The sequence below is a fragment of the Hippopotamus amphibius genome, chromosome 2 (assembly GCF_030028045.1).
Source record: "Hippopotamus amphibius kiboko isolate mHipAmp2 chromosome 2, mHipAmp2.hap2, whole genome shotgun sequence".
Classification (NCBI taxonomy): domain Eukaryota; kingdom Metazoa; phylum Chordata; class Mammalia; order Artiodactyla; family Hippopotamidae; genus Hippopotamus; species Hippopotamus amphibius.
Window position 1 is genome coordinate 55807886 of NC_080187.1, and position 17553 is coordinate 55825438.

General features: G+C 47.5%; 1 protein-coding gene across 1 annotated transcript in view; it reads right to left on the bottom strand.

Annotated features, from left to right (window-relative positions):
- Positions 1-3072: 3072 nt before the first annotated feature.
- The window catches only part of EPHX2 (epoxide hydrolase 2), a 66992-nt gene continuing 52511 nt past the window's right edge, over positions 3073-17553 (bottom strand). The window contains exons 13-19 of the mRNA XM_057724105.1: positions 13105-13176; positions 10954-10987; positions 9737-9839; positions 7850-7919; positions 5078-5158; positions 3572-3630; positions 3073-3427 (exon numbers count right to left, since the gene is read on the bottom strand). Coding sequence (XP_057580088.1) covers positions 3349-3427; positions 3572-3630; positions 5078-5158; positions 7850-7919; positions 9737-9839; positions 10954-10987; positions 13105-13176 — 498 coding nt within the window. The 3' untranslated portion in view covers positions 3073-3348. The remainder of the gene's footprint in view (positions 3428-3571; positions 3631-5077; positions 5159-7849; positions 7920-9736; positions 9840-10953; positions 10988-13104; positions 13177-17553) is intronic.

Genomic DNA, 17553 nt, shown 5'->3' on the forward strand with positions numbered 1-17553 from the left:
ACTAGAGAAAATCTGCACACAGCAATGAAGACCCAACCCAGCCAAAAATAAAATAAAACTTAAAAAAGGAAAAAAAATTATTGCATTTGTTTTATGAAGCAGAAACTCAGTGATGTACCGTTGTGGTTTATCCAATGGATCCTAGGAAAGATGTGTGGATGTCTGGAACCTGGATATCTTCTCCTTCTGAATTTAGTGCTACAAGTCCACATGCCAACAGTCTTAATAAGAGATCCACCAAGGCTTGGGACAGTGAAAACACTCATGCGACTGGCATCCATCTCACCCAGCAGGACATCAAAATCAAGAATTTGAAGCTAATTCATTTCCCAATACAAAACACCAGGCATGCGCTGGGCTAGGATCAAGGATGAATCACCTAGACAGGCAGCCTCCAATCCCGAGAACCTGACAGTCTGGCAGAAGAGACAATGAACAACTGGGTGCAGCAGCCAACCGTGGGGAGAAACTTCCACAATTGCTAAGAAAGTATCTTCTCATTTGTGGACAGATGGATTCCTGTGAATAGTGAGGCATGAGATTTCCCAACCAGTTCTTGTTGCCAAAACCTTTGAGCGTCTGACCCACATATTTTAACCATTGTTTAGTTTTAATTTGTGCTCATGTTAATGTCAGTGTGAACAGTGGGCCTTAGAGTCACTTCCAGGCCTAAAACCATGGGTTCATTATCCCCCAAGAGAGAGGAAAATAGCTTTTTGTCACATGTTCTAAACAGATGCACTTTTAGAAGACATTTCTCCTGGAAACCTTGGACACTGCTAGTTGACAGTCACTGAGTGTGAGGACCGAACCTGTGAGTGATCCCGGCTCCCTGCGGGGAGCTCCGGGACCCCACTGCTATGTGGGTGGGGTCTGCCATGCCTATTTTAAAGAGCCGTTTCCCTCCACGGAGGTAAATACACTTGTTATTTATGTCCTTGGTAGTCTGGAATAAAAATAACATTTTAAAATCAAATCAATTTGAACATGAAACAACTTGTACTTAACATGGCATCTGAAAAGTATTTTCGGAAACGACCCAAAGACCTTTTCCAGTGAAGCGTTTTTTTTTTATGACCCTCAATCTCGTATGACTGGTGATGTTTGTGCTGCAATGCTACAAACTTGATTCGTCCGGCCCTTATTTGCTAAGAGTAGAATTTCTGAACATTCTGAATGGTTTACAGAGATTACTGGGCGGAAATGGAGACAGGCTGAGTAGGTTTGCCTACTTGTGCTTTTTCTGATGAGAGATGTTCTAAGTTTCTTCTCTCCTTTCCTCCAACCAATCCTGTACAAATAAGCGTGGATATACTCAGTTAGTGAAATAATGTTATCAGGCTTCTGTAGCCCTTCCTCTGGGGCACACATTTGCTTTTTAAACGAGCCTTTTAATTCTCAGATCCAAAAGGGAGGAGGTGGTGGAAGGGGAAACTGGAAGTTTAAATCCCTCAGAAGCTTCATCCTGGGATAAACTGGAAATCTTACAGCTAATACTTCGGTAGCATTTCCTCTGTGCCAGGTGCCGTTCTAGATGCCTAGATTATATTCACTCGTTTAATACTCATGAGCACCTATGAGTTTGGTGCAATTAATGTCCTTTTTTAATAGAGGAAACTGAGGCACATGAAACCCTTTCTTGAGGCCACTCTGTGGTCAGTGACCGAACAGGGGTTTGATCTGGGTAGTCTGACTTCACATTTAGAAAAGAGAAGAGCTATTGGTAGAAGGAGCTCAGCCTGCAGAACCAGACAGCATATGTCTAAATCTAGGCTCTGCCCCACACTAGCCAAGTGACCTTGGGCAAGTTATTTGAACCTCAGTTTTCCCATCTGTTAAATGGGAAGGATAAGAGGTGGTTTGTGTAGGGCTCTAGGCACACAGAGGTACTAAGAAGGATAGCTGCTAACACTTCTAACCTGCCCCATGCTTTCTGCACACATCTCAACACACATATGCTTTTTTGCCTGGTTAATTTATATTCATCATAATTCATCATAATTCAGAATTCAGCCTGGAGACAACCACCTCACGCACAAGCTTGCCCTGCAGAAAGAGCAGCGAGGGAGGTGAGCATAGGTTGGTGAGCACACCATGCCAGGGGAGCCAGGGGAGCAGGGAAGACAGGGTGCACAGCGACGTGTGGCTGGCGGCCACTCTATCTGACAGCACAGATCATTTCCATCATGTCAGAAGGCTCCACTGAAATATAAACTGGTGAAACCACTATGGAAACAGTATGGAAGTTCCCCCCAAAACTAAAAACAGAGTTGCCATCTGATCCAATAATCCCTCTCCTGGGCATGTATCCAGAGAAAACTATAGTTTGAAGAGATACATGCACCCCAACGTATGCTGCAGTACTATTTACAACAGCCAGGACATGGAAGCAACCTAAGTGTCCATCAACAGATGGATAAAGAAGATGTGGTATATCTATACAATGGACTATTACTCAGCTGTAAAAAAAGAATGAAATAATGCCATTTGCAACAACATGGATGGACTCAGAGATTATCACATTAAGTGAAGTAAGTCAGAGAGACAAACACCATATGAAATCACTTACGTATGTGGAATCTAACCTATGATATAAATGAACTTAGTTACAAAACAGAAACAGGCTCCTAGACACAGAGAACAGACTTTGGTTGCCAAGGGGGAGGGAAGGAGAGAGGAGGGTAAGAGTGGAAGTTTGGGATTAGCAGATGCAAATTATTATTATATATAGAATGGATAAACAACAAGGTCCTACTGTATAGCACAGGGAACTATATTTAATATCCTGGGATAAAGTATAATGGAAAAGAATATGAAAAAGAATGTATGTATGTGTATAATGTCACTTTGCTGTGCAGCAGATATTAACACAACCTTGTAAATCAACTATATTTCAATAAAATAAATTAAAAAAAAAAAAAAAAAAGAAAGTTCCACCAGACAGCGCTGTTCCAGATCATGCAGAGACTTACAGACTCAGGAGCAGAAGGAATCGTGTTCACTCAAACACAATACTTTCTTAGAACAATTACTCTGCCTTCCTCCCAAGAAAACAAACAGCAGTATCACAGTTGTCTTTGCTTTATTGAATAAAGGAGTTCCCATCTCAGCCAAAATGCTTCTAAATTACTGATTTTACATCATTAAAATTAATCACATGATTTTTCCTGTATCTAAAATTATGTCAAATTTGACTCATTTAAAGAAAATCACGCTTTGCTGCAAACTCCTTCGAAATAACGCTGCTGGTTATGAGAGATGTGGGGCAGGCCCCATCTGGGTACCAGAGCAGCATCCCAGCAGGTGAAGCAGTCGGAGCGCCTGCTGGTGGCTGACACAAGTCATACCCTAAAGCTTCGAGACCACTGGCGGGTCCCTGGCGTCAGTCTCCAGCCACTCAGTGAGGATCTGATTCAACTCGGTGGGCCTGGGAAGGGAACAGAAGGCAATTCGCATCTGTCTGGACTCACTCGCCTTACTCATGCAAAGGCAGAGGTGGCAAGGCAAGGGGCTTACTGGAGGTGAACCGGGAGGCCTGACGTCCCCCACCCAGGGACCCCCATCTCCTTACTTCTCCATCTGTGTCCAGTGTCCACAATCCTTTATGTGTCCCCTTTTCAGGTGGGGGATCTGGAAGAAAATCCCACCCAGAGAGGTAAATGGCAAAAGGCAGTTCTCTGCTCCCCATGGGACACTCCCTTGAAAACCCCGAATGATTTAGGAAAGGAATGACCACTGATCAAGCTCCTACTATGTGCTAGGTGCTCCACATGCACTGCCTTATTTAACATTGACCATGATCCTGTGGGTAATACGAAGGCTCAGAGAGCTTAGGTAACTGGCCCAAGGCCACACAGAGAGTGGCTAGGCTAAGATTCAAATTCAGGCTAAGCCACGCTCATCACAACAGACTGCCTCCCTTCAGAACCATTAGGACTTGGCCGTTCGCCGCCTGGAAAATGCTGGGTGGAGCTTAGCTCTTGCCCTGCAGCCATGACCGTGTCCCCTTCCCAGGCCCGCCTCCCTCCTCCCTGGTGGTCTGCGTGCAGGGCTGTTTGGCTTCCCTTCTGGCACCTGAACTGTCAAAGTGGGTCACAGGCCTTCCTTGACTGGTTCCACAACCCACACAGGGCATCCTTGGCTACGTCCCTCAAAACACACTCTCTCTGCTGCACCGGATGATGCTAAAAAAGCCGCGGCCAAGTGCAGGCAGACGCTCTCAGCATCCAGCCAGGATACATGAGCAGTCACGGTGACCCACTTGCAAGCCTCCCAATCCCTACCAACCTCCACGCTCACGGCAGAGAGTGCTTCCAAACCACAGGTTTGATACCCATCACTCCCCTTCAATGGCTCCCACGCCCATAGGTCCACGCAGCTCAGCCTGGTCCAGTGGGCTCAGGATAACCTCTCAGCCCCATTGGGGTCCTGCCATCCTCTGAGCTCTCTCATCCATCCTTACCTCTCAAAACCCCTTCTCCTCTCCCATTCTCCCTCTGCCGGGCAAAACTTAGAGGTCCCTCAAGGCCAGCGGCAGTGGTCAGCACCTCTGCGAAGCCCGCACTGCCAGCCCTGCCCTCGTCCTCCCAAGCCTCCTGCATATGGGCTTAACTGCTGGATGTGAGCTCCTGTGGGGCGGGGTCTACACCTTATTCATCTTTACCTCCCTGGTGTCTAGCACTGTCCCAACTCATCTCGGTGCACAGGAAAAGCCCATGGAAGGAAAGAATGAGTGAGTGATGAGAGACTGCATCAGGGCAGGGTAAACGAAGCAGCAGTCTTTTTTGTTTTGTTTTGTTTTGGCCACACCACATGGCATATGGGACCTGAGCTCCCCAACCAGGGCTCGAACCCACGCCCTCTGCAATGGAAGCACAGAGTCTTAACCACTGGACCACCAGAGAAGTCCAGGAAGCAGCAGTCTTAATTGCTGCTCCCGAAAGGCAACAGTGACGCTGCTGAGGACAAGCCCTTGTCAAACGAAGGGTTCCACCGAACATCCCACCCTGTGTCCTCTGGGACACCCGTGCCCTCCTCCAAGAAGCCCCAGTGACCCCGAGCAGGACCGTTCCCTTACCCAGTCCTCCATATGCCTGGACATCTCAGGAACGAGCACGAAGTCCTTCTCTGCGGTGACCATCAGGGCTGGAATCAGGATCTGGGAGGGGTAACAGGAAGTGGAAGCCGCCTCTGCGCTGGGTTCCCCTCACCCAGGCAAGGAGATGTTATTTTCATGCCGTGTGGCTTCCTCCACTATTACATCCCACCCCCCGCCCCAAAGACCCCTAACAGCACCACTGTGGCCTGGCTTTGTTTCCACCATATGTTTTGCATGAAGGAGGCACCATTATTACTGAAGATCTATAGTGATGGTGTGAGAGATTAGAAAAGTGTATCTTGGTCTCTGCCCCTACTTCCCAGCAGAGAGCCCCTGAAACCCTTGTAAAATCCTAAGTTATAAGAGCATTCGGAGCATCTTTTCTTTGAATGAGGTGACGCTGGCTGGACTCCTGGATGGGGGCTGGTCACCAGAAAGACAAAGTCCTTGGGATATCCGGCCCCTCCCCCTCCCCCATGCCTGGAAGGGCAGAGGGATGAGGGGCTGGAAATGGAGTTAATAATTGATGGCGCCTACGTGAGGGAGTCTGCATAAACATCCACCAGTCCCAGTAACATAGAGTTCGGAGAGCGTCCAGGTGGGTGAAATCCACACCGAAAGGTTAACACACCCCAACCCCACAGGGACAGAGGCTCCTGTGCTTGGGACCCTCCCAGACCTCGACCTGTGTATATTCCCTTCATCTGGTGGTTCATCTGTGTCCTTTATCAAATCCTTTAACAAACTAGTAAACATAAGTAACGGTTTCCCAGAGTTCTGTGAGCCACTCTAGCAAATTAACAGACCCAAGGAGGGGGTCCTGGGAACCTCCAGTTTATAGCCAATCAGTTGGAAGCACAGGTAACAACCTGGACTTGGGGTTGGCACTTGAAGTGGGGAGCAGTCTTGTGGGACTGAGCCCTTAACCTGTGGGCCCTGATGCCGTCTCCAGGTAGACGGTGCCAGGATTGAGTTAAATTGTAGGCCACCCAGGTGGGGTTGCAGACAACTGCTTGGTGGTGTGGAAAAACCTCCACACATTTGTTGATAAGAAACGTCAGAAAGAAAGTGTTTTGCGTGAAAGTAAAGGAGACATAGGAGGAAAACACTGGGTTTTTCTCATACGGACGGATTCAGCCATGTAGTGACCATACAGGTTCTGTGTGTATAAGTACGAGCACGTGTGTGGTCCACTCTGTGTGACTGATATCTGTGGAACTAAACGGATGGCACCAGGAAGGAGGAAAGATGCCCTTGGATAGAGACCAATATTCCTTTTCTTTGAAGTGAACGGATGCTTCACAAGGGCAACCAGAGTGTGACTGGGCCAGCCACACTGCGACCAGTGTGACATTACAGGCAGCAAAGTGACCTCACTTTTGTCTACTGATGAACGGGGCACTGCAAGGTCTAGAGAACCTCCCTTTGCTCTCTTTGTCCTCATGCTACCCTTACAATTTCCAAACAGTGTTCACTGCCCCGGCTAAGGCATCTGCACTATTTTTTACCTGCAGTGCAGAACCATGTGCTTCTTACTGCTCTCCCTTCTACAAGGGGTGAAGACCCAGGGGTGGTTTTGTGGCTGAAACTGAGGCTGCTCTGGGGCTGTGTGTGGAGACGGTAGCATGTTCCACGTCAAAATGTAAAGTGGTGGTGGAGGTGTGGGAGGAAGTGGGAGAGGAGGAGGATCTGAAAGGAAACCGCAGAAGAGGGGGTCCCCAACCTTACCACCATCGGGGTTCACCTCCCCAAGACCTCTTCCTCATCCCTCATGCTTTGAGAGAATCTGCCAATCAAACTGCGGTTTTGTCATTTTTGTCCATCATAGATTAGAGTGATGACAGGCTAAAGAGCATTAATTAAACCATTAATTAAACCACATACTAGGCACTGTTCTAACTCAACATTTTATGTGAATCCACCCACTTTATCCTTACACAGCTCCTGAGGTAGACACCATCCTTGTCATTTCCATATTAGCAGCCATGGAGAACAGAGTGGTTAAGCGCCTTGCCCAAGGTCACACAGGGATTACATCCCAGGTCAACTCTTTACCCAACCTGCGCTTAACCACTACTTCTACGCTCTACTGCCTCAAGACCTAACCCTGTGAGGTCAGGACCTTACTTGTGTTATTTGCCTGGTACCCCCAAAGTCTAGCTTCGTTCCTAGCATATAGAGGGTGTTCATTTGTGACTGAATCAAAGAGATGGCCAGGGCTACCAAGTGAGTTGAGGAAGTGAAAATGCAATTTCTCTTAGGTTTTTAATGTTTTGAATGTAAACCAGGGATCCTATTACTCCCTTTGCAGACCTGGGAATTGGAAACCTGTCTTCTGCTTGACAAACAAGGAAACAGACTCGGACTGACTCAGTTGAGGTGATGTGGTCAAAGTGACACAGCCAGAGGTTAAAGCCTTGTCTCTCTGGGGGCACATAACGCTCCTTCTGTGAACTGGCGGCTTCATGCTTGTGACCTCTAGGAGTTACCCTGGACCACTTGCACCCTGAGCTGGGGCACCGCCAAGAAGTCCAGATCACCGCTGCACCCATCTGGCAGACCTTGCTCCCCCTCTGCCACTCCAAGAGAAGCAGTAGCAAAAGAGGTCCTAAGAGGAAACCCTGCAGTGGAGGCACCTCCAAAAGCAGCCGGCCAGTCTGACCACTCCCGGCTCTGACCCAGCGGCATATCAGTTGGGTCCGTGGGTGCCTGGAGGGTGGCTCAGGGGGAAGAGAACAACACGGAACTCACCTTCCTTCCCGAGGCTTTGCAGCCCCACTGCCAGTTCCTTTCCATGTTTCGGTACCAGTTTAAGGGCCCCCTGGGAGGGGCAGATCAGGGAATAAAAAGAGGAAAGCTTTTAGTAGGTGCTGTGCTACAACCAGCTCATCACAGAGCCAGTCCTCCCAGGAAGAGCAAAGGTTCCTCAAGGGGCAAGGGAACAGAGCCCAGGATTCACACCCTGGTACCCCGCATGCTTGTTGGGCTTTACGGAGCACGCTCTGGTGCAGGTACAGCACTGGGCTGAGGGCTGATGTTTTCCAAAGTGGGTATCGAGGGACACACAGAAGCCAGCCCTACAGGACTCTCCACGTTCTCCCAGGACTGTCTTGGAAGAGGATGGGGAGCTTGGCTTAGTGCCCTCACCAGCCAGGGCCACTGCCCAGCCCCAGGGAACCCACAGAAAAGGGACACTGGAAAGTGCTTCCTCCTAATGTGATACGGGGAAGTGATGCCGAGGTGTAGGATAGGTAGGGCAGCCCCAGGGCTGTACCTGGAACACCCTCCCAGTCCTCAGCACAGTAGGGGTTGGTGCTATCCGGCCCTTGAGGCTTCTCCAGTGAAAAGGAGAGCCTGGAAAGACCTTAGACAAGCCACATGCCATTTGGGGACTTCCAATTTTCTCTCCTGTACAGGAGGGGCCAGAACAGATTGCCTCTACGCTCTCTTTCAGAGAACATCTGTCCCCCAGTCTGAGCCTCTTAAATTGTCACCCACTTTGGGAAGAAAAGGGGGGAAGCTTAGGGAAGAGGTGCAGTTGTGATACGGGAGACACTGGGGCCTAAAGGCCACCACAGGTGTTCATGCCAAGGCCACCACACTGTGAACCTGCAGGCTGGGCTGACAGAGGTGGTGCTGCTGTTGGGCTTCTTCCGCGCCCCTGGGTCTGAGGGAAGGATGGGGGCATGAAGAGAGAGGCACAGGGGCAGGAGGAGGATGGAAACACTGTGACCCACAGTGCCCTTGAAGGATTCACGAGCTTCAAAGATTTGCAATATCCAAATATTTGAAGGGACATGCAGGGAACGAGCTGTTAGAGGGATTCTCAGTGATTCCAGGGCAGGGCCTTGAACTACAGCATAAAAACAGACCTGAGAAAAAGCAATGAAGTCTGGCAGAGACTACAACAAGGGCAAACCCAAGAACGTGCAGAGTGAAAGGAACCAGGCACGAAGGACCACACAGTCTAGGATTCCATTTGTGGGAAACATCTGCGACAGGCAGGTCCAGGGGAACAGAGGGCACACTGGTGAGTGCCCAGGACTGGGGGCCGCGGGGAAGTGGGGTGACTGTGAAAGGGAACAGAGCTGCTTTTTGGGAGGTGGAAACACTCTAAAATGGACAGTGGTGATGACGCCATAGCTCCGTAAAATGACAAAAAACCATTGAATTGTACACTCTCAGAGGATGAATTCTATGGTATGTGAGTTAGAGCTCAGTAAAGCTGGTGTGTGTGTGTGTGTGTGTATGTGTGTGTATGAGGGGCCTATAACCACCTCCTGACACCAAATACGTATGCAGTTTTTGAGGTTATGTGGGTTTTGTGTTTTTCTGAAGTAAGAACTCAGAGTTGTCATCTGGTCCTCACAGAGGTCACGACTAAAACAAGGCTAAAAATGTCTGCTCTGAAGGGGCCCCTAAGCATAAGGGAGAACAAGCTGAACTCTCCAAAGCAGAGCAGGCTGAGCATCATCACATAGTGAGCCTCCCGACACTGGAGGCATTCAAGCAGAGGCTGACCAAGCATTCACAGGGACTGGGCTGGAGGGGTATTGGGTCTCACCCTGCACTGTGAGAGCAAAAGAGCCTCTGTCTGCCCACCTTCTCTCTCCTGTGTTTGGGTGCTGTTCTCTTTACCTGAAACCAGACTTCCTGAACTGCTGCACATAGAATTGGATGTCCTCCTCGGTGACCATCTTGCTGAGGCTGGGCTCCTCTGGGGTTTTCACAAAGAGTCCTCCTGCAAAAAGCCACTTGTTTCCTCTCCCACCCCCCGAGTCAGATGTCTGAGTTCCAACATCTTGGCACCTCTAACACCCTCTACCACCTCTCCTTATTTTATTACTGTTCTCTGCCTCCCCAAGAGACTGGAGCTCCCTAAGGCAATAACTCTGCCTCGTGCATTTGGATACCTGCCCCTGCCTCACAACAAGTGCGTGCTCAAAACATTTGAGGGATGAAGAAATGAACAAGTGACCACGTGAATGAGTAAAGGGGTAGAGGGAAGGAAGGAAGGGTCTTCCTGACCAGTGAGAGGAGTATGGTCTTTAGGCTCAGAGGAGTTTAACCCCAGCCTGGCCACTTTAGATAAATTCTGTAACTCTTCTGAGTCCCATTTTCCTCATCTGTAGAATAGAGATAATAGTGAGAGTTTTAGGGATGTCATGAGAATTATAAATAATGTCTCTAAAGTGGGCTAGTCCAGTGTCTGATGCGCACAGTATGTGCTCAAACAAATGATAGTGATCATTATTATTCATAAAAACACAAGGCAATGATGGTAAAGTCACAGGCTTGGGGCCAAACAAGGTTCTATGGGAACAGTGCTGGATCTAGGAACCAAGCAGGTGAGCGCCAGTCTGCTCCCGGCTCTGGCTCCTCACTTAGATCCAAACTGGGAGGGAGAACAGGGGCTGTCTTCAAGGGATGGAACTGAGCCTGGTGGAGGGGAGGTCAGGGCACTATGACAGAACCCCTGGCTGGGGGTTTAGCCTGATTCCTGCTCTGCCTGTACCAGGTGACCCTGCAGAGGTCAGTTTCTATCCTGGGTCTCTGTCCTAATCAGCAGAGGGTTGGACTGCCCTAGCAAGCTCTGAGAGTCCTCCAAGCTCTTACTGTTTAAGATCTTGAATCCAAAACTCCACAGGGGAAAGGAAGCCAAGGCTGTGCGGTCAGCCCAGGGTTAGGGTGAGTGTGATTCACCAGCGGGGATCTATGTTAAGGAAATCATAATTCAGGGCTGGCAGGTGGCTGCTTCTGCCCACAGCTGGCAGATGAAGAAACACGCATTTAACATTCAGTTAGTTCCTGTCGTGGCCCTGCTGTCTCCCTTCCCTCCTGAGAATGGCTCTTACCCATTTCACAGACTCTGTTCACGGCGAGAAAAGTCTGGAGGGAGAGAAGTCAGAAATAATGTCATGGGTCAAGCAAAGGAAATACGTAGGAACAGGGCATCTAAAAACCCTACAAGTGCCAGCAGACTATCCAAACATGCTAAACACCCAAGAGAGCTAGGTGGGTCCCGAGTGGTCAGAGCAGAGGCATCTCGCAACCAAGCTCCAAGGCCAGAACTGCTCCTGGGTCCTTGCGGGTCTTGGGAATGTAAGGACTTGGGTGTTATCAACCAACGGGAACAAGCGATGAGACCTTAGGTCTATGGCAGATGGGAAGGTAAAAATGAGATCCTCCCTGCTCCTCCACAGTGAATCCAGTCAGTCTAGGGTCCTCAGTTAAAGGGTGGGCTAGAAAAAAACCCACCCACCATGACAGAGAGATGTCAAAGGAGTTGGTTCATTCAGTTTAGTACCAAGAAGAAACCCAAAAAAGCTTCCCTAGGAATTCATAGCTACAAGCCTGCCTTCACACATGTTTGGGTTTGAATCCTGACTGGGAGATCTGAAAACCCCCACTAAGTGAAGTAAACAACAACAGTGAAAGTGAGCTTGGGCTGGTAATGCTGCCAGGGGTCTTGGCAGGAGAAGAAAATGCTGAACCACCCAGGAGGGCCATTTCCTCCATCTCAACTGAAGCAGACTGGAGCAGATTAAGTGTTGCTGAAGATGAGCTTGCAAACCAAAATTACAGAGCTCTTTCCCTCCCCCTCTCCCCTCCCCCTCCACATACACACCAAGGCCCCACTGCAAGAGACAATAAACACAGCAAACAGTAAAACAAGACCCTCCAAGGATACCAAATAAAAGAATTGCACAGAAAAAGAATGAAAAATGAGTATGCTTAAAATGATTAAAGACAAAAAAAAAAAGATTAAAGACAAAAGAAGGAACTGAACAACAAGAACAGAACAAGACTCTATTGAAAGAGATTGGAATGCTTTGAAAAAGAACCAAATACAATTTTCAAAAATTAAAAAAAAACAAAACAAACCTGCTCATTGAAATTAAAAAGAAAACCTCAACAATGGGTTTGCTGCAGATCAGACACAACTAAAAGACAAATAATACAGGGACTTCCCTGGTGGCGCAGTGGTTAAGAATCCACCTGCAAATGCAGGGGACACATGTTCGATCCCTGGGCCAGGAAGATCCCACATGCCGTGGAGCCACTGAGCCTGTGCACCACAACTACTGAAGCCCATGCGCCTAGAGCCTGTGCTCCACAACAAGAGAAGCCACTGCAGTGGGAAGCCAGTGCACCGCAATGAAGAATAGACCCCACTTGCCACAACTAGAGAAAACCCATGTACAGCAACGAAGACCCAATGCAGCCAAAAATAAAAAAGATAAATAAAATAATAAATCTTAAAGACAAATAATACACCAGAAGGTAGACCTGAGACCAGTTTCTTACCAGCAATAACAGAAGCTTCTAGAAGAAAATAATTATCAACCTAGAATGCTATACTCAGATAAACTGTTCTTTGGGATTGAAAGCAAAATAAAGATATTTTCTGGCCAAAAAATTATGAGTTTACTGCTAACAGACTCCTACTGAGAAAACTACAAAAAAAAAAAGGTACTTTAGAAAGAAAGAAACTGAACTCAATATAAAAGAGTGAGGTGCCATAAGTGGTCAACAAAGAAACTTGCAAAAATCAGGACATGTAAGCAGGCACTGACCAGATAAAGCAACAGCAACAGCGACTCAACACGTAGACAGGAGGGTGGGGTTACCACGTTAAAGCATTCTAGGTGGCTGTTCAAGAAAAGGGTTAGAAACATCAATTAATTCTGCACATGAAAATGGTAATTGTAATAACAGCAGAATTTCTAAATTGTCACCATTATAATCCTTCTTTGATCTAGGTTTCAAGGCCCTACTGATGCATGGCGATGAGGACGGGACCTTTCCCCATTAATGAAGGGAACAGTGGAGTGCACACCCCAACTGCCCTGGCTACAGACGTGAAAGAAAAGAAGACAAGCTGCTCACTCCCAGACCCTGACACCCCCCCACCCCCCGGTCCTCCCAGGGAAGCCATGCTGGGACCTGCACCCAGGCAGCTCCCCCTTCAAGCTTACCCCTACTCCACCCCCCATGCACCTCACCTCATCACTTGATCTGAAGAAGCTTTTGAAAGTCCGATTCAGGTTCTGTTCCAGTTCAGCCTCAGCCACTCCCTAAAACAACCAAGAAAGCAAAATGAAGGACTGGGCAGAGATCCTGGAAACTGATCTGATCTAAAGCAAGAAGCCCCCAATCTCTGTCCCATCCAGCCCAAGTTTCATTACAAGTGCATGCATTTGAATGTTCATACTGAAACACGTGTTTTTTATAAAAAGGGTTTGAATTAAATACAAGATGTTCCCAGTGGTCCCCTCCACCTCGCCCTGCACCTGGGAGGTGGGTTAATGGCTGTTGCTTTTTTTTCTTTTCTGTTTTTCTAAATTCCTACAATGAGAATGTACAGTAAGTTCCTTACATACAAACGAGTTCCGTTCCGAGAACATGTTTGTAAGTCCCATTTGTTCGCGAGCCCAACAAAGTTTGCCTAGGTATCCAACTAACACAATCAGTTATATAATACTGTACTGTAATAGGTTTATAATACTTTTCACACAAATAATACATTAAAAAAACACAAAAAATAACGAAAACATTTTTAATCTTACAGTATAGTACCTTGAAAAGTACAGTAGTACCAGCTACATCACTGTTGCTTTTACACTTGCTTCCGGACATCCTGGGCTTGAAATAAAGATACTGTACTACTGTACTCTATACAGTACTGTACAGTAAAGTACACAAAAGCACAACCACTTGTAGAGGATGCACGCATGTCACAATGTATGCCAGACACGTGAAGTAACTTACAGGATTGGACATGCGAATGCATGTTTGCATCTTTGAAAGCTTGCGACTTCAAGGTTTGTATGTAGGGAATTACTGTATTACTTACAATAATCCCTTTAAGAGAACAGGGGAGGGCTGGTGAAGTAATGAAGAGTTTGGGGGACTGAAGGGTGTTGAGGGAAAGAGGAGGGTTCTGAGGATGCCCAGAAGCCAAAGGTGGTTCCATTCACATGTCTCATGTTGCTGCGGTAACTTCAAAACCAACTCCTTTGATTTGGACCTAAGTTGTCTCCCCAAAGACAGGGCGGCCAGGTTTCTTTGGCTAAGTTGCTGAGACACATCGTTTGTGCTCCCAGGTCTTCCTGCCTCACGGGAGCTCACACTGGTACATTTAACTGTTTACTCCACACCTGGTTCTTTAGCCATTTCCAGGCCTCTGGCTTGTGCACCACTGAACGGTTCTGACTTGAACCTGCTTCATCACTAAGAGGACTAACATACAAAATAGCAGTCCTGAGGGTAGGGTGAGGGCTGGAGGTGGCCCGAAGTAAAGTGCCGGGGGAACTGTTACTTCTTGGGGGCTGGGGAAGAGATTCTTGCTGGAAACTCAGGGTCGGAATTCCTCCTCTCCCTGCCCCCTTCCTTCTTACCCAAACCCCCCATCCAGGAGCATTTCCAGACGCTAAGAATGGGGGGGCAAGTGGCAAGGCGCTTCAAAACCCATCAGTGGATCCTAATCTACTGGCTGGGGTCTGCTGGGCATAAAAGGACATTTTTTATTCAATCTTTCTTTCATCCTTTTTAAAAACTTTTTAAAATCTTTCCTTGAAAATAATTTATTAGTTATCTATTTTATACATATTAGCATATATATGTCAAGCCCAATCTCCCAATTCATTCCCCCCCATCCAATCTTCCTTTTCTGTTAATTGAAAGCCCTTGGATCTGAAAGCTGTTACAGAAACAGTGTAAAGAGTGACAGTTACCTGTCCCTGTGGCAGGGACACACCACCGGGGCAACTGCTCAGAAATAATAAAGATCCTCCCCAACACAGTCCTTGAGGTGACCAGTGTTCTGGGGAGAAATGGTGTAAGAGTAAGGCAGTGTCTGGTGGTCCGTTCAGGCTGCTATAACATAGCCTAGATTGGGCTGGCTTATAAACTCAGACATTTATTTCCCACGGTCTGTAGGCTGGGAAGTCCAAGATCAAGGTGTTGGCAGATTGAGTGTGGTGAGAGCTTATTTCCTGGCTCACAGATGGTCATCTTCTCACTGTGTCCTCACAGGGAGGAAGGGGCAAGAGAGCTCTCTGGAGTTTCTTCTAAAGGGCACTAATCCCATTCATGAGGGCTCCACCCTCAAGAAATCATCTCCCCTCCTAATACCCTCATATCAGGGGTAGGATTTCACCACACGAATTTGGGGGGGACACAAACACTCAGTCTAGAGCAGAGTGCCAGCCTACTCTTTTCTCCTCCTTTCTAGCTGCTCACCTGAACCAGCTAAACTGTATTGCAAGATGTTTTCAGAATGGGCGCTCTACTTTCTCAGCCCCTGGTTTAACCTGTTGTAACTTCCACCAAGAACACCTACTTCCTTCAGTGTGGCCTTCAAGAAGCCTTCAATGCTGTGGCCAACACTGCGTTCTCCATGAAGCCCCTCCTTGCCCAACACAATAAAATAGCTCTGCTCTTCCTGGATCCCACAGAGCCTTTCATGTGCTCTCCGTGAACCACCCTAAGAGAGCAGGTAAGCCTCCACTCATCTTCCCGAGGGCATCTGTGACTGGTCCTGGAGGGACTAGAGGCTAAAGGTATGTTTATTCCTTTCTTCTGAGTAATGTTTCCAGAGAGGAGGGTTCAGTAAGCCAGGTCTGCAAAGTGTTCTGATGGCCCTCAGACCCTGCACTTTAAGAGGTCCCGCTACCCTGCACTCATTTGTTCTGCACATTGCATGTCATGAGAGCTCTGGATCTACGAGACAGCAGCACTGCAGGCAAGGAAACATTTATCATCAAGCCGTGCTGGATCTGCGGCTTGAGATTTTCTGATGAAAGCAATGTTGGCATGTTAATTACAATCCCCTCCCATATGCAAGATTCTATTAGGACAGAGAATCAATCATGGCCTTCAGTTATATGATGAATGTTGAGGCAAGAAATAGCCATAGAAGGCAGTACATTTTAAGTGCTCAATAAACACCCTGCATGCTGCCACAGGTCATCATTCTTATTTATTGAGAGCAGTCCCCATCTCAGAAACAGCTGCCGTTCATGAGCTCACGATGCGTCTCAGTGTGTGGAGGAATCTTCATGAGTCCACAGGTCTGGACATGCTGCAGAGCTCAAACAGTACTTAAAAGAGCAAATGAATGTCAAAAGGGTCAATAAAAAATCAAAGGGAGCCCAAAGGTAAATAAGTCTGTACACCCATGTGAATGCATATCAGATCAACAGGGCTGAAGAGGACAAAGGTGAGGGCCAGAACAGGGAGAAGATAAAAGCGTTTGTACTTGGGTTGTGTGCCCTGCTGATACCTGTTGGACTCTCTGTAATTCATAAAAGGCGATACCCTATTTTTAAGTCCCACAGACCAATGACAAGCCTTCCATCAGTCCAGCTGGATGGGGCTCCTCCCTTTGTGCTCCTGATCCTAGGAATTAAAGGATGAACTTTGGAATCCAACAAACAAGGTTCCAAGCCCCACTACTACTACTTATTAACTGGGCAACTTAATTTTCCAGAGCCTCAGCTTCCTCATCTGTAAAATGGGAGTTTTGTAAGGATGATATAGCACTTCTGTTCTTTCCAAGATGTAGAATAGGCCTGCTGCAAAAGGTGCACTTCATTGGGTCTACTGTTTCACTGTTAAAACAGTGGAGACTGCCACTTAAATTAAATAACAGCTCAGCGTGAACTCGGGCAGCATCCGGCTCTCCACAGTTCATAGCATGAGATGCTTCTCTGAGGGAAGACAGAGCATCCCTTTGATCAGTGGGTTGGGGCCAGCAACTCCTCTGCCTAATCTGTCTACCTTGATAACATGTACTTGAATTCCTCTGACACTCTGGGGCAGAGTTCTCTCAAAATAGGCCAGAAAACACGGCTGGGGTGGCTGTCCCCAGGATTAAAGATGCCAGTGGATAAAGTCATCTTAAATCTGGGCAAAAACAGAAAACTGTTTATTCCTCTGCAGTTTGGCCAGATAGACAAAAGGAACCAAATTAGACCTCAGAGAGGCTGGGTGAAGCCATTTTCCCTGTGTGGACTCTTTTGTTCTTCACAACAGCTCTGAGTTGGAAAGTCATCTCATGGATGAAGAGCCTCAGATAGACATGTGACCTCGTTCCAAGCCAGGAGGAGTAGAAACAGCCAAGCTGGAAACAAGAGCTCTGGACTTCAAAGCCCTCAGCATTTGGTTCTTTTCACTCGAACAGAATACTACCCATTTGAGAAAACAAAAATAAAATGCCAAGAGTTTCTTCCACGGAAAGCACACAAACTAAAACCGTGATAGCTAAAGACTGGTGAATAAGGTAGCACATGGTGACAGTTGCTTTTAAAATGCATGATTCAGCTATGAAAAACAAAATGATGTCCGTCAACAGAGGATTGGGTATACGTAAACCATGTCCATCTGTGTTATGAAGCACCAAGCAGCCATTAAAAAGAATGAGGTAAATCTATATGTACTGACAGGAAAAT